This window comes from Brienomyrus brachyistius, chromosome 10, assembly GCF_023856365.1.
Source record: "Brienomyrus brachyistius isolate T26 chromosome 10, BBRACH_0.4, whole genome shotgun sequence".
NCBI classification, from domain to species: domain Eukaryota; kingdom Metazoa; phylum Chordata; class Actinopteri; order Osteoglossiformes; family Mormyridae; genus Brienomyrus; species Brienomyrus brachyistius.
Genome location: NC_064542.1, coordinates 23,513,047 through 23,536,717, shown reverse-complemented (window position 1 = coordinate 23,536,717; position 23,671 = coordinate 23,513,047). Strand labels below are relative to the sequence as shown.

The window sequence follows — 23,671 nt, the reverse complement described above, 5'->3', positions numbered from 1 at the left end:
AAGTAACTCTTGAGACTTCAGCACATGTACAAAATTGCCAAAAGATTTATTAAATTTTGAATGATACTGAAAAAACATAAGGCATACAAAGAATAAAGACAAACATCACACACTGTAAAAGTACAGTTCTGCATATCAGTAAATTTCACTGTATGTGTCACATTTTCTGGAGCATCTGCAGTGTCGCAGATCAAGACCGATGGGCATTATGCCCTTCGCATCCCAGAGTAACGCATCACCAAATGCGCCATGCAGCGTCGACAACACCATGGACCACTTTCACACATGAAAAACAGGGATAAAATCAATGACTGTTTCCTGCAGAGTTCAAAGAACGACACGTGTCTCCGTGTGTGTTGAGGTGTTCTTAATGTCCTGATCTGAACACAACTGTTAAGGGTTTCACAAACATCAAAAATGATCAGGCGAGAATGAGGTGATTTTAAGTAAGGTTCCACCCTGTATCACCTTACACAGAGAAACACTTTCTGCCTGAAAAAGTGACCCTGACCCCCTGTCCGGAGGTGCGTTAAGGGCCCCAGGTGGGACTGATGGGGGTGGGCGGCAGTCCTGAGGCCCTCAGCTGCTCCCGAGCTGCGTCTTGGCGGCGAAATCGGCGCTGAGCTTGCGCATGACCTCCGCGTGGCCCTTCCCCCCCAGCTCCTGCCGCACATTGCCGTAGTTCTCTTTGACAAAGGCAGCGAAGGGCGTGGGGCCCCGAGACCTGGCAGGAGTGAGCAGCACCAGCTGACCGGTGCAGAGAGCGCAGACGAATCGCTGCGTGTCCAGGGACTTTGAGTGGCGGCCAATCCTGTGCAGGGGGTGGGGCCACAAAAGACCATTGTCTTTGACAGGTACAGTACAAGTCAAAAAGTATGTGGACACACATACTGAAAATAATTGGTTTTTCAACAAGAAAACGAGCCTAAGCACACTTTGAAGTTAGTTATGTAGTAAGTATTATCTTGTGAATAACAAGAGATGGAGTGCTGTGACCTGCCCCCCATAATCCCCCCACCTAAGCCCTGGTTGAAAGAATACAGAGAGTCTACAATGCAGTCATTGAAGTCAAAGGGGGGCTACTTTGAAGAGTCAAAAATTTGGATATTGAATACTTCTCTTGTTTGTTGCAGCATTGTATATGCATTCCTTCAGTGCCTCAATGGCGTTTACTATAAGGTGAATATTCCGCATAACGGCTAAAATAGACAAATGCATTAAAAGCAGGTGTGTCCAGACTTTCGACTGGTAGTGTAGAGCTCAACAACCATGCTATCCGCCTAAATGCTTCGTAAATGACCATGGTAAAGGCCTCCAAAAACTCACACATTCTTGCAGCGGCTGCACTGGTACTGGAACTTGTAGTTGATATCGTAACTGTGACAGCGTGTGACCATGGGCAGCTCAGGGTGAGCCAGCGTGGCCTTGCGAGCATAGAGCTTCCAGAAGGATCCATGGCCGTCACGCACGCCGTTGATGAGCCAGGTGGCCGCGTGGCACATCTCGTGCACCAGTGTGTCCCTCAGGCGGTCTGGAGGGGGCAAGGAATACAGATGGGGGTGTCACCTCTCAGATTAGGAACACGTATGCGCTCGCACACCCTCACCAGCCTCGCAGACTCACCTGCGGAGTCACACACTTTCTCCGAGAGCTCGATGCGGGCGTAGCGGTTTCCACTGCCCCGTTCCTGTCCTGAGATGCAGTACCCAGCAGTTTTCCTCATCTTCTTATTCCAGCTCACTGACATGTTGGAGGGGAGCTGGGAAGTTGGGGGGCGGCAAGGGGCAGAGCAGACACTGATCACCAGGCGCTCGGCTGCCAGTGTCACGGCGTGTGGACGTGTATGTGTGCGTGTTCTGACCTTTCCCTCAAAGATGCTGCTGTTGTACAGTTGGTACAGTCTGCCCGTGAGCTCCTCCTTGTGCAGCTTGAAGCTGCGACAGTACTGGGACCCCGGAATAGAGAGGGACTGCAGGAAGCAGCCAGGCGTCTTACAAGCCGTGCTTTGGCTACAAACACAACATGCTACCATCAGTTCTTCAACAGATGTGCACCGTTGTCATCACGACATCAGAAGTGAGCCATGTCTAGTAGCACAGAAGCTGAGGTTGGAAGAGGCTCTGCCTCATTACCTGCTTCCCAGGAGTCTGGGCTCTGTCTGGCTCAGCACGGGCCTCTCCACTCTCTGCACTGGGGTGCTCAGGCTATGGGTCCCCTTCTCCACCCGGGCCTTCTCTGCTCTACCCTCACTCGGTTTCGGACCATGGCCCCGTGGAACTGACAGAGAGGGCTTTTGCACAGGCTCTAAGATGAAGCACAAAGCATGGAGGGAAAAACTCAAAGGAAAAAAATCAGAAATTATTACTACTAATTATTACTATTAATCACACTGAAGAAGGAATGCTATCAGACGGAGAAGGTTGCTGGTTTAAACCTCAGGTGGGACCATGGTGAGGTAACCCTGAGCAGCATCTTATAAACCTCTGTAAATTACATCTCTAGCACTGAACTAAATAATCTGAATTGTAAAGATGTTGGAAGAAATCGCAGAAGACTCAAGTTATGAGAAAAAGTCCACTGTGGTGTGTGTGTGTGTGTGTGTGCGTGTGTGTGTGTATATGCATACTCCAGGTGGAGATTAGAAGCTAACATTACCTTGGCTGGGTTTGGGTGTCTGTGTGTTGTTGGTGCTGCCAATACTGTGATTCCTCTTCAGTCTGTCCAGCAAGGACTGGAACTCCTCCCCAGAACTGGAATCTTCCAGTTGCACTGGCGTCCGGTATGGTGAGGGAGAGGGTGGAGCCAAAGACTTGGGGGCAGGGGATTTGGTTTCCAGTGATGTAGGAATAAGCCGGGTGTGGCGAGATTTCCAGGTGCTCCTGATTAACACGCCTTCGTCGTCATCGCTCACAAAAACCGGGGACTGCAACTGGGTGACAGGGCACAGTACTGCTGGCGCAGCTCGCAGATCAGGGCTGGGAGCCTTCGGGTTGCCTGTGGTTAGTGCACAACACCCTTTACCCTAAAAGTCCTGAGATCGCAGTGACATGGTTCCCTCCAACAGTTTGGTCAGTCCCGCAGGTCTACCGATTACACATCATACTGTACAAAAACAGTTCTGAAATACTTCAGTATTTCAGGGATTGACTATGGCTGCAAGATATCGCATCGTGATATATCAAATGTTGGTAACATTGCAATGTTCATAAAACAAAAAAGGAGATGAAATTATCTGTAATAAACTGCAGCCAAATAGTACTTATCTACCAACAGAGTTGGGTAATTCAGGTCCAGAGAGTAAAAGTCCAAACCAAGATTTAGTTTCAACCAATCAGTTGAGCATAAAGAGTCACAGAGTATTCAATTATTTAGTTGAAACAAAATCCCAGTCTGGACTTTTACTCTATGGACCTGAATTACCCAACTCTGTCTATCAATACAGCGGGCTCTATTTTGAAGATCTAAAGCAAAGCGCAACTAACGTTTATGGGCATGTACAAATCCATTTAGCTATTTTGACAATGGAAAACACAGACTTTGCACCAGCGTAAGGCACAAAAAGGTTGTCCTAACTAAATTATTCAGACGCATGTGTTGGACATACCATGCAATGAACCAATCAGAATGGTGCATCACGTCACCTTTAAAAGAATATGACGCATGATCTACGGCGAATTGCTATTACACCAGCGTGTTTGGCCGGCTAGCAGGAGGAAATGGATGTGCTCGTGCGCAAGGTGAAAAGGCACAAGCATGTCATCTACAATAGTACCACTGTTTCACTTAAGGCGTGGGATGTGGTAGCAGCGAGTGCGTCCTCGTTTTCGTGCATCATAAGATCACCTGCACTCAATGCCAAAAGAGGTATAATAATCCAAATGTCATTTCAATTACAGTACGTACTTAATTCTGATCATTTTTTACGATAGTTTATTTTTTACTTAATATATATATATATTTCCGATGATGTTATAGTATAATTACATGAAAGGACCAGTTGTACTCTATAAGAACACAAAAAAAAAAAAAAAAAAACACTAATACACGTCAAGATTATGGACATACCTTTGTCAGTAATAACATACCTTTGTCAGTAACCTGCACATTTCTAAAACGTGCTGCATAAATACCGTTTAATAACGCACCAATGACTTTAGACATGCTTTCTGTTGGTCAAAAGCTCAAAGTCATTTCGCTGCCTTAAAATGGCAACATGCCCGGCCACTCCCCACTTAAAAAAAGACCACTCTTATGTGTGTGAAGCGAGCGCAAAATCACTTACTATTATTGACAATGTGCATGCATAGCGTGAAAGTTACAAGTGTGTTTGTAAGAAACTAGCAAAACTACTTTGCGTCACACTTTGGGCGAGTCGTAAAATAGGGCCCAGTGTGTCGAGTAAGTTGATGATGTTACCGCAAATTGTGTGAAAAGACATAAAGCAGCACCAGCAAATGCAATGTGATTATTGCACCAGGACACAAAATATTGAACAGAAACAATATTTCCTGCAGCCCTAGGCATTACTGATGTTTATTAAACAATTATTTTTCAATGCATGCAAATGCAAAATGCAAAGATGACAATCCAAACATCCACTAAGGCACAAAAGCTCACCTTTGGACAGAGGTTTCTTCTTTCTCTGGTCTGTCACAAAGTCCTCGTCGGAGGAGCTGTCCACTATAAACTGTTTAAGACTTTCCGAAAACACAAGGCATTACAACCACGATCCATAGGAAAATTATAAAGCATCGCATGCAACAGAAGACAGACAACCAACCAAACACACCTGTCATCACTACCGTACTTCTTCACACGGGCTGCCTTGGTTTTTGGAGTTTTCACACGGCTCAGGACTGTAAGGAAGGTAAAAGTACAACTAGTGACCAAACAACTGCAATTTTTCCATTTTAAACACACCAATGCGCACCAATGTGTTTTCAGACATCATGATATAAACAGAAAATACTAGGTACACAACGATATATTGTGTGACAAAACGCAGTTCAAATTTATGACTATTGAAATCATGGAAATGAACACTTAAATAGCTCAAATTATTATTATGCTGCATAATCTTTGAGATTTTCCTACCTATAGAATGGCGTAATGGTTAGGCTTAAATGGAAAAGGTCAGTTTGTTATTTTTTCTCCTTTAAAATAAAAGGAATATTTAATAGGATACTACATTTTACTCCAACCTTTACAAATGTTTCTGCTTAAGAATATTAAACAAATTTTACGTAATGAAAGGAATATTTAAGTTGATAAAAAATGGGAAAACATTTTTTTTGCTATTAAAATTTTCTTAATTTAATTTTTTTCCAAAAATATCATGGGAAGATTGAATCATGATCACAATATCCTAAATTGTTACATGTCTAGGAAATAGCAATTCTTGATTTGGTGTGTAGTACAAAATAATCCTCCATAAAATAGTTATACAGTAGCTTGGAGCCAAAAAGCTGCAGCAGTGGTCAGCAGAAGGGCCACCGCTTAACCCTCTACTAGGTTCAAATTCTAATAACCATTTCACTCTCCCCACTGTCCAAACAAGTCAATGTACTCACACTTTTCAAAGCTGTCGTCAGTGTCTGAACTCACTACCACTGCAGGTGAACTATAAAGAGGAAAAAAAAAAATCAAAGATCAAAGTGATATTCCAACTGATATTCACCAGCTATTGTTTTGATAGAAAGTGGAGCCAGAGTCTTTATAAACATCCATCTTTCTGGAAATTCAGGTACTCTAACTAATAACTAATGTTATTTTGACTTGTTCCCGGCTATATGCCAGAATATAGTTTCTACTGGTACAGGGCAATGGCACACAGCCAAGCTGAGCCAAAAGATCTCATATAGTGTTTGACAACATTTTTAACAAAGTTTTTTTCTGTATTCAACCAAATACTGTAAACTTGTATTCATTTATTGACTTTTTAATTACTGATATTGTTAGTCATTTGTTTGTTCACCGACAATAGTTATTTATAATATTATATTCAACTTATATTTTACACTTATGACGACTTCATTGGATTGTAACCACATCGTAATTCATGGAGCAACTGTATAAACTTACACATCTCTCACAGAATTCTGAGCATTGTCATCACTCTGCTACAAAAAAACACACCTTTCCTCACAAGCTGTGTTTTTCTCAGGCGGACGGGATGCACGCCGTGCAGCAGGTGTAGCCCTCGCAACAAGAACTGGAAGAGAAAGGCAAGACAAGATGGGCTTCCCATCACTGATATTCTCGTCAATGCCCTGGCCGATCAAGGTCCACTTACACACATCAAAATCGTCGTCACTGGAGTCCAGGGGGATCACCTTCTGTTGAGTTTGTCCTTTCAAAGGACTGTTCTCTTTTCCAGAACTGCCGCTGTCTGAATCTACATCTCTAGAAGGACCTTGATGTCTACTTTTCCCAATGCTCTGTATAAGCTGAAGGTAAACGGAAATTAACGAATGTGCTGTTAATTTAAGTCCTCGCAGGAAGATGCACATTTACAAATATTAAATCACAAGCACAATCGTTATAGTTATTTTTATCAAATGAATAACTGAATTACGACTGCTCTTGGAGGGTGCTGGCGCTCACCTCCTTCTCGGCTAGATCCAGCGCCCCCTTGGCAGTCCAGCCTAACTTCTCCGCCACCTTCTGGAAGAGCCTGTCCGTGCTAGCGTCCATCACTGCTCTTTAAATCTGCATGCTTGAAAGCAAAACAAAACAAACCGAAACCAAGCTTGTACATTTGTGTACTACCATGAACTGTGACGTTACATTCATTTTCAAACAGGCATTCCGTTTACTGCCGTTAAGTATTAAGAAAATTATCTAGCTCATTTATGATCTTTAAGATACGTTGCGCTTAAAGGATACTGAATTAATTGAAAGCAGCGAAACGTAGTTTTCCTCACGAGTATCAGGTTCGAGCAACAGCTACAAGTTAATTAATGCTAAAATCGCAAATACAAAGTCAAAGATAACGAATATGCGCTATCGTTCCTGGTAGTGCTGGTCTCGACAAGAAATAACAAACTTTAATACAATATGCTGCGTTTTTCATTTGTTTATTTTCCGAATGAACTGGATATCAGCATTCGAAGTACAACCATTTATTTTCGCTACAAAAGGTTTGTTGTTCTATAGCATACATACCTTCGTTTCTTCATTTATTTCAAAACTGGCGCATCGGAAGCTCGCCGTTTTATTAAAGCCTGTAAATTCATTAGGGCTCCCCCTGGAGGTCTGGGGTGAAATTGTAAATGCCGTGCTGTATTACTCTCACTAAACTGTTTTAAAACCTTCGTGATATGTAAACATCCATCCATCCATTTTCCAAACCCCTTATACTTCTGGGTCGCGGGGGTCCGGAGCCTATCCCGGAATCTACGGGCACGAAGTAGGGAACAACCCAGAACAGGGTGCCAGCCCATCGCAGGGCACAAGGCAGGGAACAACCCAGGATGGGGGGCCAACCCATTACAGGGCACATTCACACACCATTCACTCACACATGCACACCTACGGGCAATTTAGTAACTCCAATTAGCCTCAGCATGTTTTTGGACTGTGGGGGGAAGCTAGAGTACCCGGAGGAAACCCCATATGCGAAACCCCGGAACCTATCCCCATATGCGACATAGGGAGAACATCATGCATCAACAGAATAACCGACTAATATTGATTTTCTTTTTGTACTCGATGTAATCTAAATTATTGAAAAAAGCGTGCGCGCCCGTTTTGGTTTGGAATTGCAACGATAATATATCAAATAAAAATATTCGGTTATGTACGTTAGGTGTGTTGATTTATGGCCTGTATAGGGTATTCTGTCCGTGTATTTATGAGCATGGTTGTAATTGCAAGTGATAGAAGTTCCCATTGCTGAACACGGAGGTTAGCGGGATCGACAGAACGAAGCAGATGAAAACCATATTTTAAGCTTATAGATTTATCGGTACAGTAAAAGATTTGTCAGAATCGTTCAGTGATTCGTTTACATCCGAAACGCACTTTTCCGACTCCATATTCGCCTGGGATATTCCTTCGTCAGATAGTTGGTCCCTTATGTTTGATAAATTGTTCATATTACAATACCACACATTTTACATAGTAAGCATTTCATTACTTTTTGAAGAATTCATATGAAAATTGAAGCCGTTCATAAGGTTGCTCCTTATTATGGCCTTGCTGTTGATTTAATAGACCATGCGTCAGTTACATTTGGAAAGTACACAAATAAATGTATTTATTGAGTTATTTTAGCCACCCCCTATATTTCGTTAAAGATTTTACCAGACCTATGGATCCATATTCCTGCTTTTTTGTCATAATTAACTGAATCATGCATTTTGATTGAACGTTCATTTGAAGTTCAACCTCACTCAATCTGTTAGGTTAGCAGTACATGTCATGAATGTGACTAAATAGCATATGGAAGGGAAAAGCCAAATAACCATTTTTTGGTTGTTTGTGAACTGCTGCTGCTCAGGGGGGAATAAATACCAGAATACATAGTGCTGTTTATGTAAGACTGGCAGGGACAATGCACCGTGACATTCCATTTCAAGGGGAACATTTTTGCACTTGATCACAGCATTTTTATTTTGACTATTATAACCAATATGTCATGAATGTTTAGCTTCATATTTTCAAAGGCTGTGTGTGCAAATCATTGAAACAAAGGAGGCCAACATTTCAGACTGACAAATTTATTGATATCTTAATTGAGAACGTGACCCGGACGAAGCTGATTAAGACACCCAACACCAACCAGGAGCAGGAGGAGATACATGCTCAGGCAAGAACATTCAAGCTTTGGAGAGCAATATGGTGACGGTCTTCATGAGACTTAAAGGGATACCAACACACTGATAAGACTGCTATCAAGGAACACTGGGATATGCAGACTTAAAGGATACTGCTACTGAAACAAATACTGAATGGTTTGTTTCAAAAGATGAAAGGTATGTCAATACACATCAACAAAAGAGAGCAACTGGCTAGCTGAAGCAAAGCTAAACTCTTCATGACATTTTTCTTCTAAGGAACACCTTCTGTACGAAATCTGGGCTGGAAATAGAATTCAATCATACTCTTAAGACCCTGGATGGAGAGGACCAAGCTCAAAGCCAACATATGGCATTTAATACAAATACGACCCTTCAAAGGCTTCTACTCCAAAGCGATATTTACTGCAAAGCAACACTGAACACATATTACAGGCATCACATCATTAAAGTGTAAGACCTGGGTTCAGTTATATTCTGCGAAATTTAATTCAACAGCTTTATTCAAAACCTTACGGGTGTCAGAAGGTTTGGATACAGCACATTCAAGTATAAATAAAAGATCTAAAAAGAGGGAGGGAAGCAGAGTACAAAACCAAGATAAAATACTTACCTGGGCCACTAATGGTAAGAGCAGTAATTTCTTTACGAGTGGACAGTAAATCTATGCAAGGCCCTTTTAATGAACAAGTGTCAAGCTTCTGTTCTTTCCAGTTTCAATTTTCCATTGCTTGGTCTTCAAGACATTGTACAATGGGGAAAAAGATATGACAAACCTAAAAGATGGCTTCTGGTATGGGGAGAGGGGTGCAGAAAGATGTCTTGTAGCCAGGACCACAGAAAAACGCAGGTTTAGACTAAAGCAAGTTTCATATCCAAGTCAAAGCTAAATTTACTCATACACATCAATTAACTTCCTTTTTCCCCCATAACCCACTCTTGTTACTTGTTAGACAGAACTTAGAATTTGCTGAAAGGGATCTCCAACTGCAATTGATTTGGTGTACCTATTTGTGGAGAGTCAAGTGGAGTTTGAAAAATTGTGGGAGGAAATACCACAATGACCTGTAATATGTGCTTGGTGATATGTATGTGTATGTATGTGTGTGTGTGTGAGAGTGTGTGTAGGTACAAGTTCCAGACACACAGCTCAGCCAAGACACCCCCTTCTCCATATCTCTTGGATTTGAGGAAGAACCACATTGTTTCTTGACTGATCTGAGGGGATTAACCTGGCAGGCTCCTCAAGAGTCCATGTGCCTAGGAAGGGGGTGGTGGTGGGGGTGGCTGAGATCAGAGCTGGTCTAGGGGTGCTCAGCTCAGGCGCTTTCACTGCTTTCTAGGGGCTGGAGATTGACAAGATGCTCAGGCTTGGCCCCTGCAGAGTAATGCTCCCACATCTGCACGTAGAGTTTCTCCAGGTCCAAGGTGTACTGCTTGGTATTGAACAGCGGGCTGCATATGCGTTGCTTCCAGACCCGAGCGCGAACCATCTTCAGGCTGGTATGAGAAAGGAGATGATTATTTCTGTGCCCAATATATACCAGCTCAGAGATCCATAAAAGTAACAGAGATACTCACAACTCCATGTCAGTTCCCAGCTTGACCGCCACATCTTCATAATCCTGACGACTGTTTGCGATGAGCTCAAGACAGCCCAGACAGGTAAGCTGGGAGGCAGCCACTCGAGAGGCTAAGGTCTCACCTGGGGAAGGAACACAGATGAAGATCAATGAGACATACTGCACTGAAACTAAAGGTTTGTCTACATGCTGCCCCAGCAATCCATTACAACCCAAACTCATTGTGCAGGAATACCATTTAGACAGAAAGTCCATGTCTGTTACATTTCATCATTCAACAGCAACCATTACACTAAGAACTAAGGCATGGAGCAGAGGCTAGGTTTTACTAGTATCTACAATAAACTTTAGAAGTTCCTTCAACTGGGGCAAAATTTTGTTCTCCTTGAACATGCTCAGATGACAAAATTGACCACTGACCACCCAGGTCCTACCTGGCATGGTGACCATGGGTGTGCCAGCCCAGAGCACATCCATGCCAGTGGTGTGCCCATTGCAGAGCGGCGTGTCCAGGCAGACGTCGGCTAGCTGGCCACGTCGGACGTGCTCCTCTTTGGGGGCCACGGGCGAAAAGATGATGCGTGAAATGGGGAGGCCCATGCTCTGGGCACACTGCTGGATGTTGGGCTCGCCCACAGCCGGGAAGCGCAGCAGCCACAGCACACTGTTAGGCACCCGCTTCAGGATCTGCAGGACAGGTGGGGAAGGTCAGCAACGCTAGGCACTACAGAGTCCCATCACAGACTGCCCACTCTGCATGTGCTTCAGCAGGCCTAGGCAGTCCTGATCCTGGAGTGCCGGTACACAGCAGATCTTCTGCCCTACCTGGTCTCTGATGAACCACACCTGATCTCAGGCAGATCGTAACTATTCAGGTAGGATAGAAAACCTGTTGGATACCAGCACTCCTGGATCAGGGCTGCCTACACTATGTGCTAGAGGGATTACAGGCAGAAAGACTATATATAAAAAAAAAAATAAATAAAAAAAAAAAAAACACAAAAAATCTCTCAAGCCCAGGATATACCAAAATCTCAGATCTAATGTAACATTCCCAGTGAATTTTGGCTCTGACATTTAAGTACTATAAATATGGACACACACACACCATGTCTGTGTAAAATCTTTATGAATTCCTAGAAAAACTAGTCTAAAGATGAGCACAATCTGACCAGAGCAGTTACATTTCTAAATGCAGCACAGTGGGCATAAGTAGTGGGACATTTCACTAATCGGAAAAGCAGACACCTACACTCCATCACCTACAGTGAACACAGACAGACAAAGGTACAAACTGATGTGCATTCATTTATGCCATTTTGAAGCAAAAGCCTTTTACTTAACAAAAACGTAACACAGGGATTCAATGAGCCTGTAGAGTGACTTCTTCACTTACGTTGACCCACATCTGTAGAGTGGGAGGGTCAATCTTGTACAGCTGATTGAAGTTGCAGTACACAATGGAGTCCTCAGGGAGTCCGTACTGGGAGCGCGTCGTGACCACGATTGTGCGTGGGACTTCCTCTCCAGTGGCAGCCTTATTGTTGATCTACAAGTACAAGACAGATGTGTGAAGGGAGGGGCACCATCTTCCGACAGCGATCCCAACACTTTCCCAAATTCCAGGTGTGTTTGAGCCCCACGTCTGCCATACAGTCCCATATACCTGGGTGGTGGCCAGCCCATTGCTGACAGTGAAGCTGTTAATGGTGACTTGGATCTGGCCCTGGTTGATCATGTTGATTATGGCCTCAGCAGCCGTATTCATGGGGATGACGGGCATGGAGAGGGCGCCATTGCCATCAGTGGTCTCTTGGCCGTCGCACTTCATCTGAAGAGAGATGTCAGGCTAAAGCAGAAGCCACGGCAGAAAAGAACATGAGCATGTCGCCTGTAGCACTGACTTACCTTCACAGCCTTCACATCCGGCAGGCTGTCCAAAAAGGCCTTCAAATCAATGCCGTTCAGCACGATGCGATTGTCGAAGATGTGTCCATTTGACTTGAAGTCAATCACTGCCTTTTTCTGAAGCATACAAAAAAACCATTAGTAACAACATCAGCCAATACTGCTAATAGTTTAGACTGACCACCATATTTGTTAAGCGTTTACAATCACACACCGATATATTCCAACAAATGCACACATCTACCTTGAGGTGTGGGAACATGTTGGCATGATCGCCAATAAAGAAGGTGTTTGGCATGTAGGCCAGTTTCTCAGAGTACTGCTCTGCCAGCTCGATGGGGGACGTCTCCAGGTCAGAAACGATGTAATCCATGAAGGGAGCCCCACTCGTCCCAGGGTAGCCTAGCCACATGGCCTGAACAGGAAGGGAAATAGAGCTTTTTATAGCGAACATAAAACTAATAGCATGTCGGTCAGGGATTTTCCAATGTGCACAACATAAAAGTAGAAAGCAAGGGAAACGAAGAGTCCCCTTCATCGCCCAGAGTCTTGCCTGAATAGGTGCTGGCCGCAGGGCAAACAGTTCATTGCGTGCCCCCTTGGTGTAGCCATTCATGTTGATCAGGATGTGCACACCATCCTGGTGGATCCTATCTGCAGCCTTCCCATTGCAGGGAATCTGAACAAGAGGGGGACAGGAGCGAGAGAGCACAGAGCAAGGCTCAGAGGATGCGAGGAGGAGGGATCATCAAAAAAAAATTAAATAAATAAATAAAAAATACCACAAGTAACACCAGCAATGGCTGGCTAGGAGCACAGACTGTCTGCTCTCTGTTGCACTTACTTGGGATAAATCTACAAAGTGGTGGGCCTCTGCCATCACCTTCACACGGAAATTGGTGCTGTCATCAGGGCTAAGGGCGTAACAGAAAACCTAAAGAAAAGAGCAGAAAATCAGGGAAATCCTGGGCACTGCAGGGACACCAGCAAGAACATACGCAGACATTTAGAGCAGTTTGTTTAAAAGGTATCAGACTATTCCACAGTATTCTAAATGATCACGCGGCCCTTACCTCAAACTTCTCAGAGTTGTGCATGCCAGGGATAGACTGCATGAGGTGTGAGGTCGGGTGATTCCCGAAATCAGAGCTGACGTAGCCCACGCGCAGACGCCCCCCGCTGGTCTTTAGGTCCTTGGCGTGCTCGTAGGGAGGCTTGTGTAAGGCATTGATCTATAGGTTAGAAAACCAAAACACATACTTTGAAATAGATGGAGTATTATAACGCAGACTTTTGCAAGGTCATCTTGGGTAAAAAACACCTGGCTAATGCAGAACACTGAGAAACACAGGTACCTTGTCCAGGCAGAGGTTGCCGTGCCTCTCAGCAATGGCTTTGCGGAAGCCGTGGGAGAGGGGGTACAGCATGCTGTGGTGGGGGTGCACCGAGGGCAGTCTGTTCTTCTCCAGCTGGTCAGCCACGATGCTCACCAGCTTCTTCATGCGCTCATCATAATCGGTCCAGTCACACACAATCTGGAGGAAGCGCGCGATAATCGAGGTCATCTCACGTGAACCTGCTCTGAGGTCTGATGCTAAATCTCCAGCAACTTCTGGGAGAACCCTAACTGCTACCGAGAGCTGACGTTCTGGAAATCCAGACACACGGGAGAAATTTGGAGGCTCTACTCACCTGTAGGCAGTGTGCCAGGTTACAATAGGCATCCGGGAAATCAGGCTTCAGTTTCAGGGCAGTGCGGTAAGACGCAATGGCCTCAGGAATATTTCCAGAATCCTGCGAAAACACAAATGCACACAAGTAAGCTATAACTATCCGATCAGACTGCGAAGGAGCGAATAAGCCTCAAACACAATGCGATACCTTGTGAATGGAGGCCAGGTTGCTATGGGCGTCGGCAAAGGCTGGGTTGATCTGAATGGCACGGGTGTAACACTGGAGCGCCCCCTGCACATCCTGCATCTCCTTCAGCGTGTTACCCATGTTGGAGTAGGCGTCGGCGAAGGTTGGACTGATCCTGTGGCAGAGACAGGGCCGCTTATCAAATTGCATGCAGTGATATTTGACATTTCTCCAAAGCCGAATAGTATAGTAGCGACAGAGATGATAGTAAGAGAAGGACTGCGGGCAGGACGCGCTCCGAGAAGACAGTGGCGCATACCTGATGGCCTCCTTATAGTGCATGAGGGCCTCCTGCAGCTTTCCCTGCTGCTGCAGTACGCTGGCCAGGTTGGAGTGGGCCGCAGCAAACTCGGGGAAAACCTACAAATATGCATTTGGTCAGAACAAAGACAAGAGTCCACATTTACCAACCACCACCAACCTCTATCTTCTAGGTGGGTATCCTTTGTTATGCTCAAAACTTCTCACCTCAAGAGCTTTCCTGTAGAGCTGGATGGCTTCCTCAATATTGCCCTGCTCTCGCTTGATGTTGGCCAGATTGTTGAGGGAGTCTGCGTGCGTGGGACACAGGCGTAGCGCTGTGTTATAGCACTCCTCTGCCTCTGAAACCTGGAAGGACCCACAAGATGTCAACGGCCCCCTTGACTTTGGGGAAATTGAGACTATACAAAGCAACCGTGGTATTTTAGCATCACCTAAAAGGTTCTGAGAAATCATTCTGCTTCTTAACTTTGACTATGGTAAGAAAACAGTAATTCAAATTCATTTTTCGCCAGGAAATCTAACGCTGAAAACAAAACAAAATTTTCACCAGCTTTTAGGACATAATTGCCACTGGAGACAGGCTTCAGTCACTTACATTGCCCTTTTCTTTGAGGGCATTGGCCAGGTTGCAATAGGCATCAGGGAAATGAGGCTGTAGCTCAATGGCCCGCCTATAGGTATCGATGGCCAGGTCAATCAGGCCCTGCTCGTAGTACACACAGGCCAGGTTACCATGAACCACAGCATGGTTTGGGCTCAGGCTGAGGGCACGGAGGTATCCTGCAACAGCCCTGTTAGGGGGAAAGACCACAATTCAGTTTATACACCTTTATGAACAAGTAGGGAAAGTAAGACACGGAAAGGAGGAAACTATACCATGCACTGCAGACTAAAGGGAAACACGGCCTGGAATAAAGCTAAACATTCAGATTTATTAAAATAACCATCAATAAAAATTACACACCTGTCAAAGATCCTTGCTTCTTTGAGGACATTCCCCAAATTGATATAAGCATCCAGAAAATTAGGATCCAGAGTCACAGCCTAAGACATATAAAATTAAGCGATTAAAGGTGAATCATCCTATGACAAGATACCACACACAGGTAAAGGCAGGGACAGGCAATTTCAACACTGCAGTCACATCCGTTCACCTTCTCAAAGTGATGAATGGCCAGCCAGATCTCTCCCTGGGCATTGAACACACAGCCCAGGTTGCTCCAAGCCACTGCAAAGTTTGGCTGAGTCTCAATTGCTTTCAGGTAACAGGCCTTGAAGGGGGGGTTAATAACCAAAACCAGAGAAGAAGAGGCAGAGAAGTGCAGGTAGGGGAAGGGGTTATAAAAGGGAAAAATAAAAAGATTGAATAAAAAAGGAAGAAAACAAAAAGTAGACAAAAAACACTGTTAGTGTTCGCTCTCCACAAAAGCAAAAAGTGAGCCTGCAGCATGGGCTCGCATGCGCGAAAATCTGCCGCGCTAAGCCGCCTGCTTTTTCCTGCGCTGCGCGGATCCGACCGACACCTACATGCACACCGGCATTTTTCAGTTATGGCCTTCTGAGAGAATGCTTACAGGCACTTCACCTAAACCCAGCTGGGGTGGGTGCTGTACCCCTGCAAGCCATGCTAAATTCACACCCCGTGTAAGAACAGTCTAATGCCCAGGTTACGGAGATGGCACACGCTGCCCAGCAGAAGGGCTGAGTGCCAGGGGGGGTCCTTCAAAACCTTAAATACCAGGTGCCACATGCAGATAAAGGTCCCTGTAATGCAAGCGCAAAAGGTACGCGTGCGCGCATGGCTTCCACCATGCCGCCACTCGCTGGCGCCAGCCGCACTAACAGCCACGTTTGTTTTCCCGCTCGCTTGCTCGCTCGCGCCAACTCCAGCCCTACGCGTCAGCTGCAGACCGGAAGCCCAGAATTCCCTGCTGCCAGGCTGCCACACTCTAGAACCCCCTCGTGTTTTAGAGGATCAGGAAGACAAGCTTCCAGCACAATGTGGGTCAGAGGGCCATATGCTATGAAGGAGGAAAGTACACTAGGGGGCAGCGGGGAGTCAAAGCCAAAAAACCCCATTTCAGGGGGGAGGAAGGGGACCACTGGGTGACATGCTGGTGGGGTGGGCAGGGGGGACTGCAGCTGACAGACTGGGGGGGGGTAAGGGGAGGGGGAGCTCGCTTGCTTGCGCTTAGGTAGCCTGAGGGTGTCGCTGCGCAGCCCCTGCGCTACTGCAGACTCACAGCGCATCAGCTGCCCAGCAGATCGCTGCAACTCCAAATAAATGGAAATAAAACAACCAAAACAAAAATAAAAATAGGAAAAAATAAGTAAAAAATTTAAAGAGTTAGAGGGTTCTTACTTTTTTTTTTTGCATATTGCTTCCAATCCATTTTTTAACAAAGATGGCAGTTACTATGCAGTAAAATGCGAACTACAGCTCATTACTGATTTTTTTTCTCGTCTCTTTAGTTCTTCAATGGAAGCCACAAGACAGAAGAACTCAGGCATGGAGTGAAGTGTGTTTTTCTTTTGTTGGCAGTTACAAACCCGTTACCATATTTTTGGACTTTGTCAGGGGGGTGGCCGCAGCTGGAAGAGGAGGAGAGGACTGATGCTGCCCTAGTGTTCCTGTCCGCCAGGCACCTACGCAGGAATAGTGTCACCCACCTGAAACCTTCTAAATAACAATATCAGTCGTGAAAAAACCAAAAGAGACAAAATAAGAAACAAGATCGTTAGTAAAAGTTTTGCAAACAGTACATATTTTTCATATGGAAATAACGATCTTATTCACAAAAAAAAAACCCTTATTTACGATCATGCAGTATGTTCAAGACGAATGCACAGAAGGAACAAAAGAGAAGAAAGGCTTTGATTGTTCTGTTCACAGCAGTAATGCAAATACTTCTGATTAAAATTACAATTTAAATGTATAAAAAGGAGGGAGGCTGACTGGCTTGATCTTTCTTAAATGAAATGATCACAATTATTGGGAATAATATAATCATAGCATTCTGGGGCACAAAAAGTTCCATTTTTTAATTTATCTTGTCTTTTTTCAGGTTTAATATCTTGCTTTCTTTATCCTGTCCTGCTTCCCTGAATCCTGGCCAATGGTTAAGGAGGAAAAAAAAATCTGGGATTTAATTGTATCTAGAAGCCTCCACAGTTCTGAAATAAAGAGGTCAGCGCTGCTGCTGCGCGTGTACATTCTGTCTCTCACTATCCCAGCGGCTGGTGCGTGCAGTGGAGTGCAGAAAGTGAGCTGTGTGCCTGGCGCAGTCCCAGCATCCCCAAGGAGAGACGGGATGGGAGGGGGGGCGATGGAGCCTTCAGGGAAACCTCAAATTACACATAATCTTAATGGGAGGGGAGTCCTGTTTGCTTGGGGTGCTGCAGAGGTTTCGTGGGTGGACAGAAACACCCGGAAACCCCCGTGCGCTCACGCATACTGGCGGCGAGCGGGGCTGAGGGGGTCAGGCAGACAGCTCCGTGCGCGCACACTCCACGGGCCCTGAGCAGGCGCGCGGGGGGGTGGAGCAATAGAGCGGGGCGGGGACAGGGAATGGGCAGCCCCCAAACGCTTCTCCCCACCTCACCCCCCCTTTAGCACCAAATAAGATGGCTTGTAACCAGCAAAAGGTGGACACACTGAGCTCCAGCCAACACCAAATCCAAGGGCAGCTTCAGAGCCTGTAAGTGCTAAGGGGGGTGGGGGCATGGGGGTGAGAGGGACAACTCAAAGAGCAACAGCAGGGGGAGTCTACTCTGCTCAGATGGGGCTGTTGTTCAATTCCCAATGTTTTATTGTCCGGGTGGGAAAAGGGCAGTTCTTTGGAAAATTGTGAGAAATGTGGGTTAGAAGCCATCTTATTTTTTGCATAGCAAAGACCACTAACTCCATCAGTCCATTTATTCTTCGAAGACCGAGCCAGCATTATCCCACCAAAGCAGCACTGGACTTAAGTGTTAAACGCCAATTTTGTTTTTGGAACTCCCGTCTTACACAATTTCTAGAGACCAGCCTTTCTTCATGTGTGGAAAGGCACTGAACCAGGATCAAGCCAAGGCAGAAGAAACATGTACTGGATCAAGAGGACAAAGCAAGCTGGAAAGGAGACGTGACTGTAATCTAACTACATTTAAAAAGGAAAAGAATTCAAATCTCTTTAATAATAAAAAAACTGGAGGGAGTCTACCGAAGAACTAAAAAAAAATAACTAGGCTTGAGTTATAGATATGATGAATAAAAGCAAAGTTATGGTCTTTTAATGTAAATGGACTGTTAGCAATGTATGAAGGGAAGGGGTTGGGCTTTGTGTTCCTAAAAAAAAAACTAAAGAAACTGAAACTAGTGAAAAAATGGGGGCATTCTTAAAAGGGACAGGGCCTATGATGTGGGGGAGGAGATGAAGTAGAATATGACAAATGAACACCATACAAAGTGACAGCAGGGAGACAGACAAGCGGAAGATTCATTCACTCCAACAGGAGGGCTGGGGCCAGAGTGAGAGTGGGAATCAACCAAAACGTACTTAAAAAAAATAAAATAAAAAATAAGACAACAAGCCTTGCAGCAGTGAACCCACTAGGACGCACCTTAGCCTCTTCCAGGCGCCCAAGCGCCTTCAGCAAGTTCCCCAAGTCGCTTCGGACACAGTAGAGATCCTGCGATGCAGACCAGAGCACCCAGACAAGTCGCCGTTAGAGCTGAGGCATCTTTTCAGGCCGACACAGGACGGGGCAGGACGGTGAGGCACTCACCGGGTTGTACTGCAGAGCAGAAACGTAGGCCTGCACAGCCCCCTCCATGTCCCCAGCAGCAACCAGTGCAGCCGCCAGGTTGATGTATCCGTCGATGAAGTCAGGCTTCAGCCGCAGCGCATGCCGGTAGTGCTCGATGGCCTCCTGCAGCTGTCCGCGCTCCTTGTAGACATTGCCCAGGTTGGAATAGGCCTCCGCCAGCATGGGGTTCTGCTTGATGGCCAAGGTGCTGAAGTGAGCCGACCTGCAGACCCAAAGACACGAAGACCCCCAAGTCAGAGAGACTAACCATTCACAGAAGCAGCAGAGCGAAGCAGGAGCCACAGGATTGCAGGTTCACAGGTTCACATCCCAGCAACAATTCCAGTCGCTTTGAGAACATACCGTAATCTAATCTGCACCAATATCCAAACATATAAAAGGCCAAAATGAAACACAAAAAAAAACTCAAGTAAGTGAAAAACCAGCATCTCTGGGATAATTAAAATACTGTTCATACAACCAGATCCCAGTATACAGCTGCAACGGAAAATTTTGTTCATGTAATTAAGTTAACATTCCCAGGAAAGCAAATTTGAAAGAGTCCATTATAGAAGCCACTGAACAAGCCCAATAATTATGACAGTGGCATCATGAAAAAGGCTGAGCTGCTATAAGGAACATTCCATTATGTTTACATAAGGGCAGAACCCATGCAAATGTCTAACCCATGCAAAAAATCTAAAGATTACTACAACCTTTGGTATTCCCATTTAACGAATGAAAAAAAGCTTCAGAAAATTTTACAAACTGCTATGTTGGTACTTGAGTCACACCCAAGTGCTCCATCAACTGAGAGAAGAATGAGGCTCAGTTATTCTGCCCTTTGAGACGATAAAAGCAAACCGTGCTTTTCTCATCTAACAACTTACTTCCAGAGCAGCTAAAATTCTAACTGCACTCTTTAAAAGCACTTCTTACAAGTTCACTAATGGTACGTTACCAGACCAGTCACCGGAATAAACACTACACACAATACAACTGTTACAATAAGCTACACCCATCAACCACCAACTTGAGATGATATCATGTATAAAGGGAGCCTACGATAGTATCACCTTAGTCTTCCTAGGGTTCACAGTATGAATAAACACTGCAATACTACTACCACCTAACATCAGCAGTCCACCCTGGAAAATCATTTCTTAAGTATGAGGTATTATGCACATTTTCATATTCATACACAAGTGGATGTTTAAAATTCCAGAACTTAATTAGGTTTTTCCACCAAGCGAGCAGCTAGGACTATATTTACTGTGCAACCGAGGCTAGACCTAAAAGTTTATAATCCTAAAAAGTCACCAAAACCAGAGAAGGTAAGAATTTAAAACACAAACAAGAATAACAAAATTACACACAAATTATAAAATTTGAAATAAGGTGCTTTGGTTAAAAAAAAAAAAAAATATCCAGAACCGACACCAGGTTTATTGAAATAAACCCACAAATATACATATACATTACCTCTACTAACCAGACAAGACACACTCAAAGAAAAGGTGGAAGGTGAGAGAATGTTTTTCACTTCATATAAAGTATTAGTTTCAAACACCTTTTGGGAGGAACACACAAACTCTGCTTAGAGAAAGCTGTAGAAAAAGGTGTGGTATTAGAAAAGCACAAAAGACTAACAGGTTAGGGAGAGGTACAGAAGAATAACAGCCGATACACATAAGGGCATCACTCCGCCAATCAGAGCACTTGGCAGCACCGGTCTTGCGTCACATGGGCGTGCTGCTGGCTGGGCGGCACCAGCAGACACCACCACCATGGGCCCGGTCAGGGCCCGTCTCACCTGTCAAGCCGGCGGCATTGGAAGTGGATGGAGGAGAGCAGAAGCAAAACCCCAGTGTTGTCGGGCTCCTGCCTCCACAGCTGCATGCAATGGCGCTCAGCCGCCTCAAAGTCACCCGACTGGTACTCCCTGTGCGCCAGCTCGGCCAACCCTTGGAAGGAAAGCATACGTTTTGTCGGTTCTGGAGCACCAGCACAGCCCAAGGGGAGGGGGAGGGGAAAAACAACATGTTAGAAAAAAATGGAAGGAAACAAAACATGAATGAAAATAAGACAATGCACAGCAACAACGGGAAAAGGCGACAATGATAAACAATGAATGCTTCAGACAATTCTGCAAGCAAAGATGCACAAATGATGTATGACAAATTAATGAGTGGTGATGACAAACATAGATACAGATTTCAAACAGGGGATTAAAAAAAACTTCAGAATGGGTGTTGAGGAATATACTTCTGACACAAAAATACAAGTGATTGCTACACTTACTATCAACATGTATTGTCCTGAATTACAAAAAAAATGCAGTTCAATAGTATTTCAAAGTAAATGGGACAAAGGTTATAGGTTATACTGGTTATACTGGGGGGCCTCCAAATCTGGTCCTGGCGAGCTGCTATCTAGTAGGTTTTCTGTTTTACCTGGTTTCTGATGAGCCACTTCTGTCCTCAGGTAAATACCAGGAATAGGTGTGGCTCATCAGAAGCCAGGCAGAACAGAAAACGTACTGGATAGTAGCACTGCAGGATCAGAATTGGAGATCCTTTTTATAAACTAACCGACAATAATCTATCCACTCATTTTCTATACAAACTTGTCCTACAATGACCAAAAACGTGTTAGATGAATAGACAGAACGGGCCCACCATTACACCCTTAAATAAAAATCTTAATATACTTAAGCAAATATACACCTGTAAAATTGCCTAGTAAAATTACTACAATATACGGTAACGAATGTGAATAAAACATATTATATATGAATGCATTTCAAGTTTCGCATATTTTCATTATTGATTTTCAGCCAGATGTCGACTGTCCGCGCTGTTTTTATACAAGAAGGTTGCTTGTCGGCTACGATACTGTCATTTGGCTTCGCGGCAGCGCTGTGAAGTGCACGTTGTTAAAGCAGCAGGGATTTTCTAATGAAAAGCGTCACCAAAATAGCTACGTACCCTTCATTTCGGGTTTCTAAACAGGCCGGCGCTTAAAAACGACGAATTACATTTTAACGGGATGTATCTAGCTATATATTTTATTAATATATTTTTTTTGTCAAAAGCGTCTGAACAGTAAAGGAACGTGATAACTAAAAATAGCAACATCGGGGGTACCTTAACGCCGCATTACAGTTCAGCTCATAAAGACAGTTTAAAACACCTGACGGCAATACTAGTACTTCTGTATTACTCCAAATTAAAAGTATTGCTCATAAGTAAAATAAGGCCAACAAGTTAACCAGTTGGTTAGCGGGAACAGCTACCTGTGCTATCAGCCACGTTTCCAACGGAGCTCGCCATCTCTTCGTCGGTCTGGTCCGCAGCGGTCCGTCAAAGTGTTTCCCTTCTATGTGAATTGTTTTGTCTGCTTCCAAGTTACACAAAAACCAGCGCCGGTAAATGACTGTAAACCGTTCCCCACAGCGTCTAAAGGGGCGGCTAGGTGGCAAAAGGTGCTTTTCTGGTTGTATCAACGCACCAGCGAAGTCTATCCTTCAACAAGGAAGCTAACGATCCTTTGTATCATTTGTAGCTAGCCACCTGGCCTTAACCACACGTCATTCAATATTGGTCGACGGATAAAATATGAAGACACCAACTGAAATACTACCCAATTTCAATCTTCGAAGATAACCAAAGATAAAGAAAGAATAACAATATACATATATTCCTAAAATAGGAAAGCAATATTCTTGACAACGCGCCTAGCCTACTCTGAAATGGCGGATCTGACTGGAACTTTCTTCCGTTTCAAAAGTAGACCCCCATTGAGATTCTAATACATTACTCAGATCTATAACAATATAGCTCAAGCATATGTTTTAAAAACTTACTTTGTGTTTGAATGTAAATATTTCACACAAATAAGTGGTCTTCTTCTGTAGTTTCTTTGTTGCATAAAAATGTCTTTTAGCGGAATGAACGAGAATGTGGGTGTACTAAGGAGAATTTTGCGTATCAATTCGCGGGACACTGCGGCGCCGTAGATATCATATCCCTGATAAGTAAGCTCGGATCAGTGTGTTTAGTCTGCGTATAATTCGCAGGATACGCAGTGGTGGAAGAAAAGCTGATCCCAAATCAGTTGTTAATAAAAGGAGGTGACCGTAACCTGAGGCATTGCGGCGTGTCGAAACGTGCGATCTATCAGCTTTTAAAATACTGTGTTCGCGGTATAAGAAATTAATTTTATTTTAAAATATTATGAGTGTTATTCGTTTTTGTTTTTCGGTATGTGAACATGCCCGATCTTTATACACCAGAAGCAAGAGAGATAGAGCTAATTAATAAAAGCACATTCATTAATGATTATGTCATTCGTCTTTATGGTTCAGTGAGGAAGAACATGAAATGACAAAGGTACAAGTTTTATTGTGGT

At 44.4% G+C, this 23,671-nt stretch overlaps 2 protein-coding genes across 4 annotated transcripts; both read right to left on the bottom strand.

Annotated features, from left to right (window-relative positions):
* Nucleotides 1-27: 27 nt before the first annotated feature.
* On the bottom strand, nt 28-7,487 carry gcna (germ cell nuclear acidic peptidase). Of its 2 annotated transcripts, none has more exons than XM_049027214.1 (13): nt 7,165-7,487; nt 6,604-6,715; nt 6,293-6,446; nt 6,136-6,211; nt 5,571-5,620; nt 4,790-4,856; nt 4,618-4,697; nt 2,656-2,994; nt 2,133-2,304; nt 1,862-2,009; nt 1,624-1,759; nt 1,327-1,531; nt 28-811 (listed from the first exon to the last, which is right to left on the bottom strand). In XM_049027214.1, the coding sequence occupies exons 2-13, from the start codon at nt 6,691-6,693 to the stop codon at nt 580-582; spliced, it is 1,749 nt and encodes a 582-aa protein (XP_048883171.1). In that variant the 5' UTR covers nt 6,694-6,715; nt 7,165-7,487; the 3' UTR covers nt 28-579. The 2 variants fall into 2 exon arrangements, with proteins under 2 accessions (XP_048883171.1, XP_048883172.1); XM_049027215.1 differs by lacking the exon at nt 7,165-7,487 and adding an exon at nt 6,886-6,918.
* A 1,217-nt stretch (nt 7,488-8,704) lies between these two features.
* ogt.1 (O-linked N-acetylglucosamine (GlcNAc) transferase, tandem duplicate 1) lies at nt 8,705-23,035 on the bottom strand. 2 transcript variants are annotated; one of them, XM_049027212.1, is made up of 22 exons: nt 22,557-23,035; nt 21,075-21,255; nt 19,241-19,484; nt 19,076-19,144; nt 15,628-15,744; nt 15,438-15,517; nt 15,069-15,264; nt 14,678-14,818; nt 14,469-14,569; nt 14,171-14,324; nt 13,982-14,083; nt 13,645-13,824; nt 13,363-13,521; nt 13,134-13,223; nt 12,843-12,968; nt 12,534-12,704; nt 12,290-12,406; nt 12,048-12,212; nt 11,778-11,930; nt 10,816-11,068; nt 10,380-10,503; nt 8,705-10,298 (listed from the first exon to the last, which is right to left on the bottom strand). In XM_049027212.1, the coding sequence occupies exons 1-22, from the start codon at nt 22,591-22,593 to the stop codon at nt 10,118-10,120; spliced, it is 3,141 nt and encodes a 1,046-aa protein (XP_048883169.1). In that variant the 5' UTR covers nt 22,594-23,035; the 3' UTR covers nt 8,705-10,117. The 2 variants fall into 2 exon arrangements, with proteins under 2 accessions (XP_048883169.1, XP_048883170.1); XM_049027213.1 differs by having other exon boundaries at nt 21,075-21,225.
* Between the last annotated feature and the right edge of the window lie 636 nt (nt 23,036-23,671).

Excerpts from the sequence above, each read along its gene's own strand:
- gcna (XM_049027214.1), bottom strand. The coding sequence starts at position 6,693 with ATGGACGCTAGCACGGACAGGCTCTTCCAGAAGGTGGCGGAGAAGTTA. Across the intron at positions 5,621-6,135 it reads AACACAGCTTGTGAGGAAAG|TTCACCTGCAGTGGTAGTGA; the intron begins GTGTGTTTTTTT and ends TCCTCTTTATAG. Across the intron at positions 2,305-2,655 it reads GACACCCAAACCCAGCCAAG|AGCCTGTGCAAAAGCCCTCT; the intron begins GTAATGTTAGCT and ends GCTTCATCTTAG.
- ogt.1 (XM_049027212.1), bottom strand. The coding sequence starts at position 22,593 with ATGGCGAGCTCCGTTGGAAACGTGGCTGATAGCACAG. Across the intron at positions 13,224-13,362 it reads ACAACTCTGAGAAGTTTGAG|GTTTTCTGTTACGCCCTTAG; the intron begins GTAAGGGCCGCG and ends TCTTTTCTTTAG. Across the intron at positions 10,299-10,379 it reads CTGGGAACTGACATGGAGTT|CCTGAAGATGGTTCGCGCTC; the intron begins GTGAGTATCTCT and ends TTCTCATACCAG.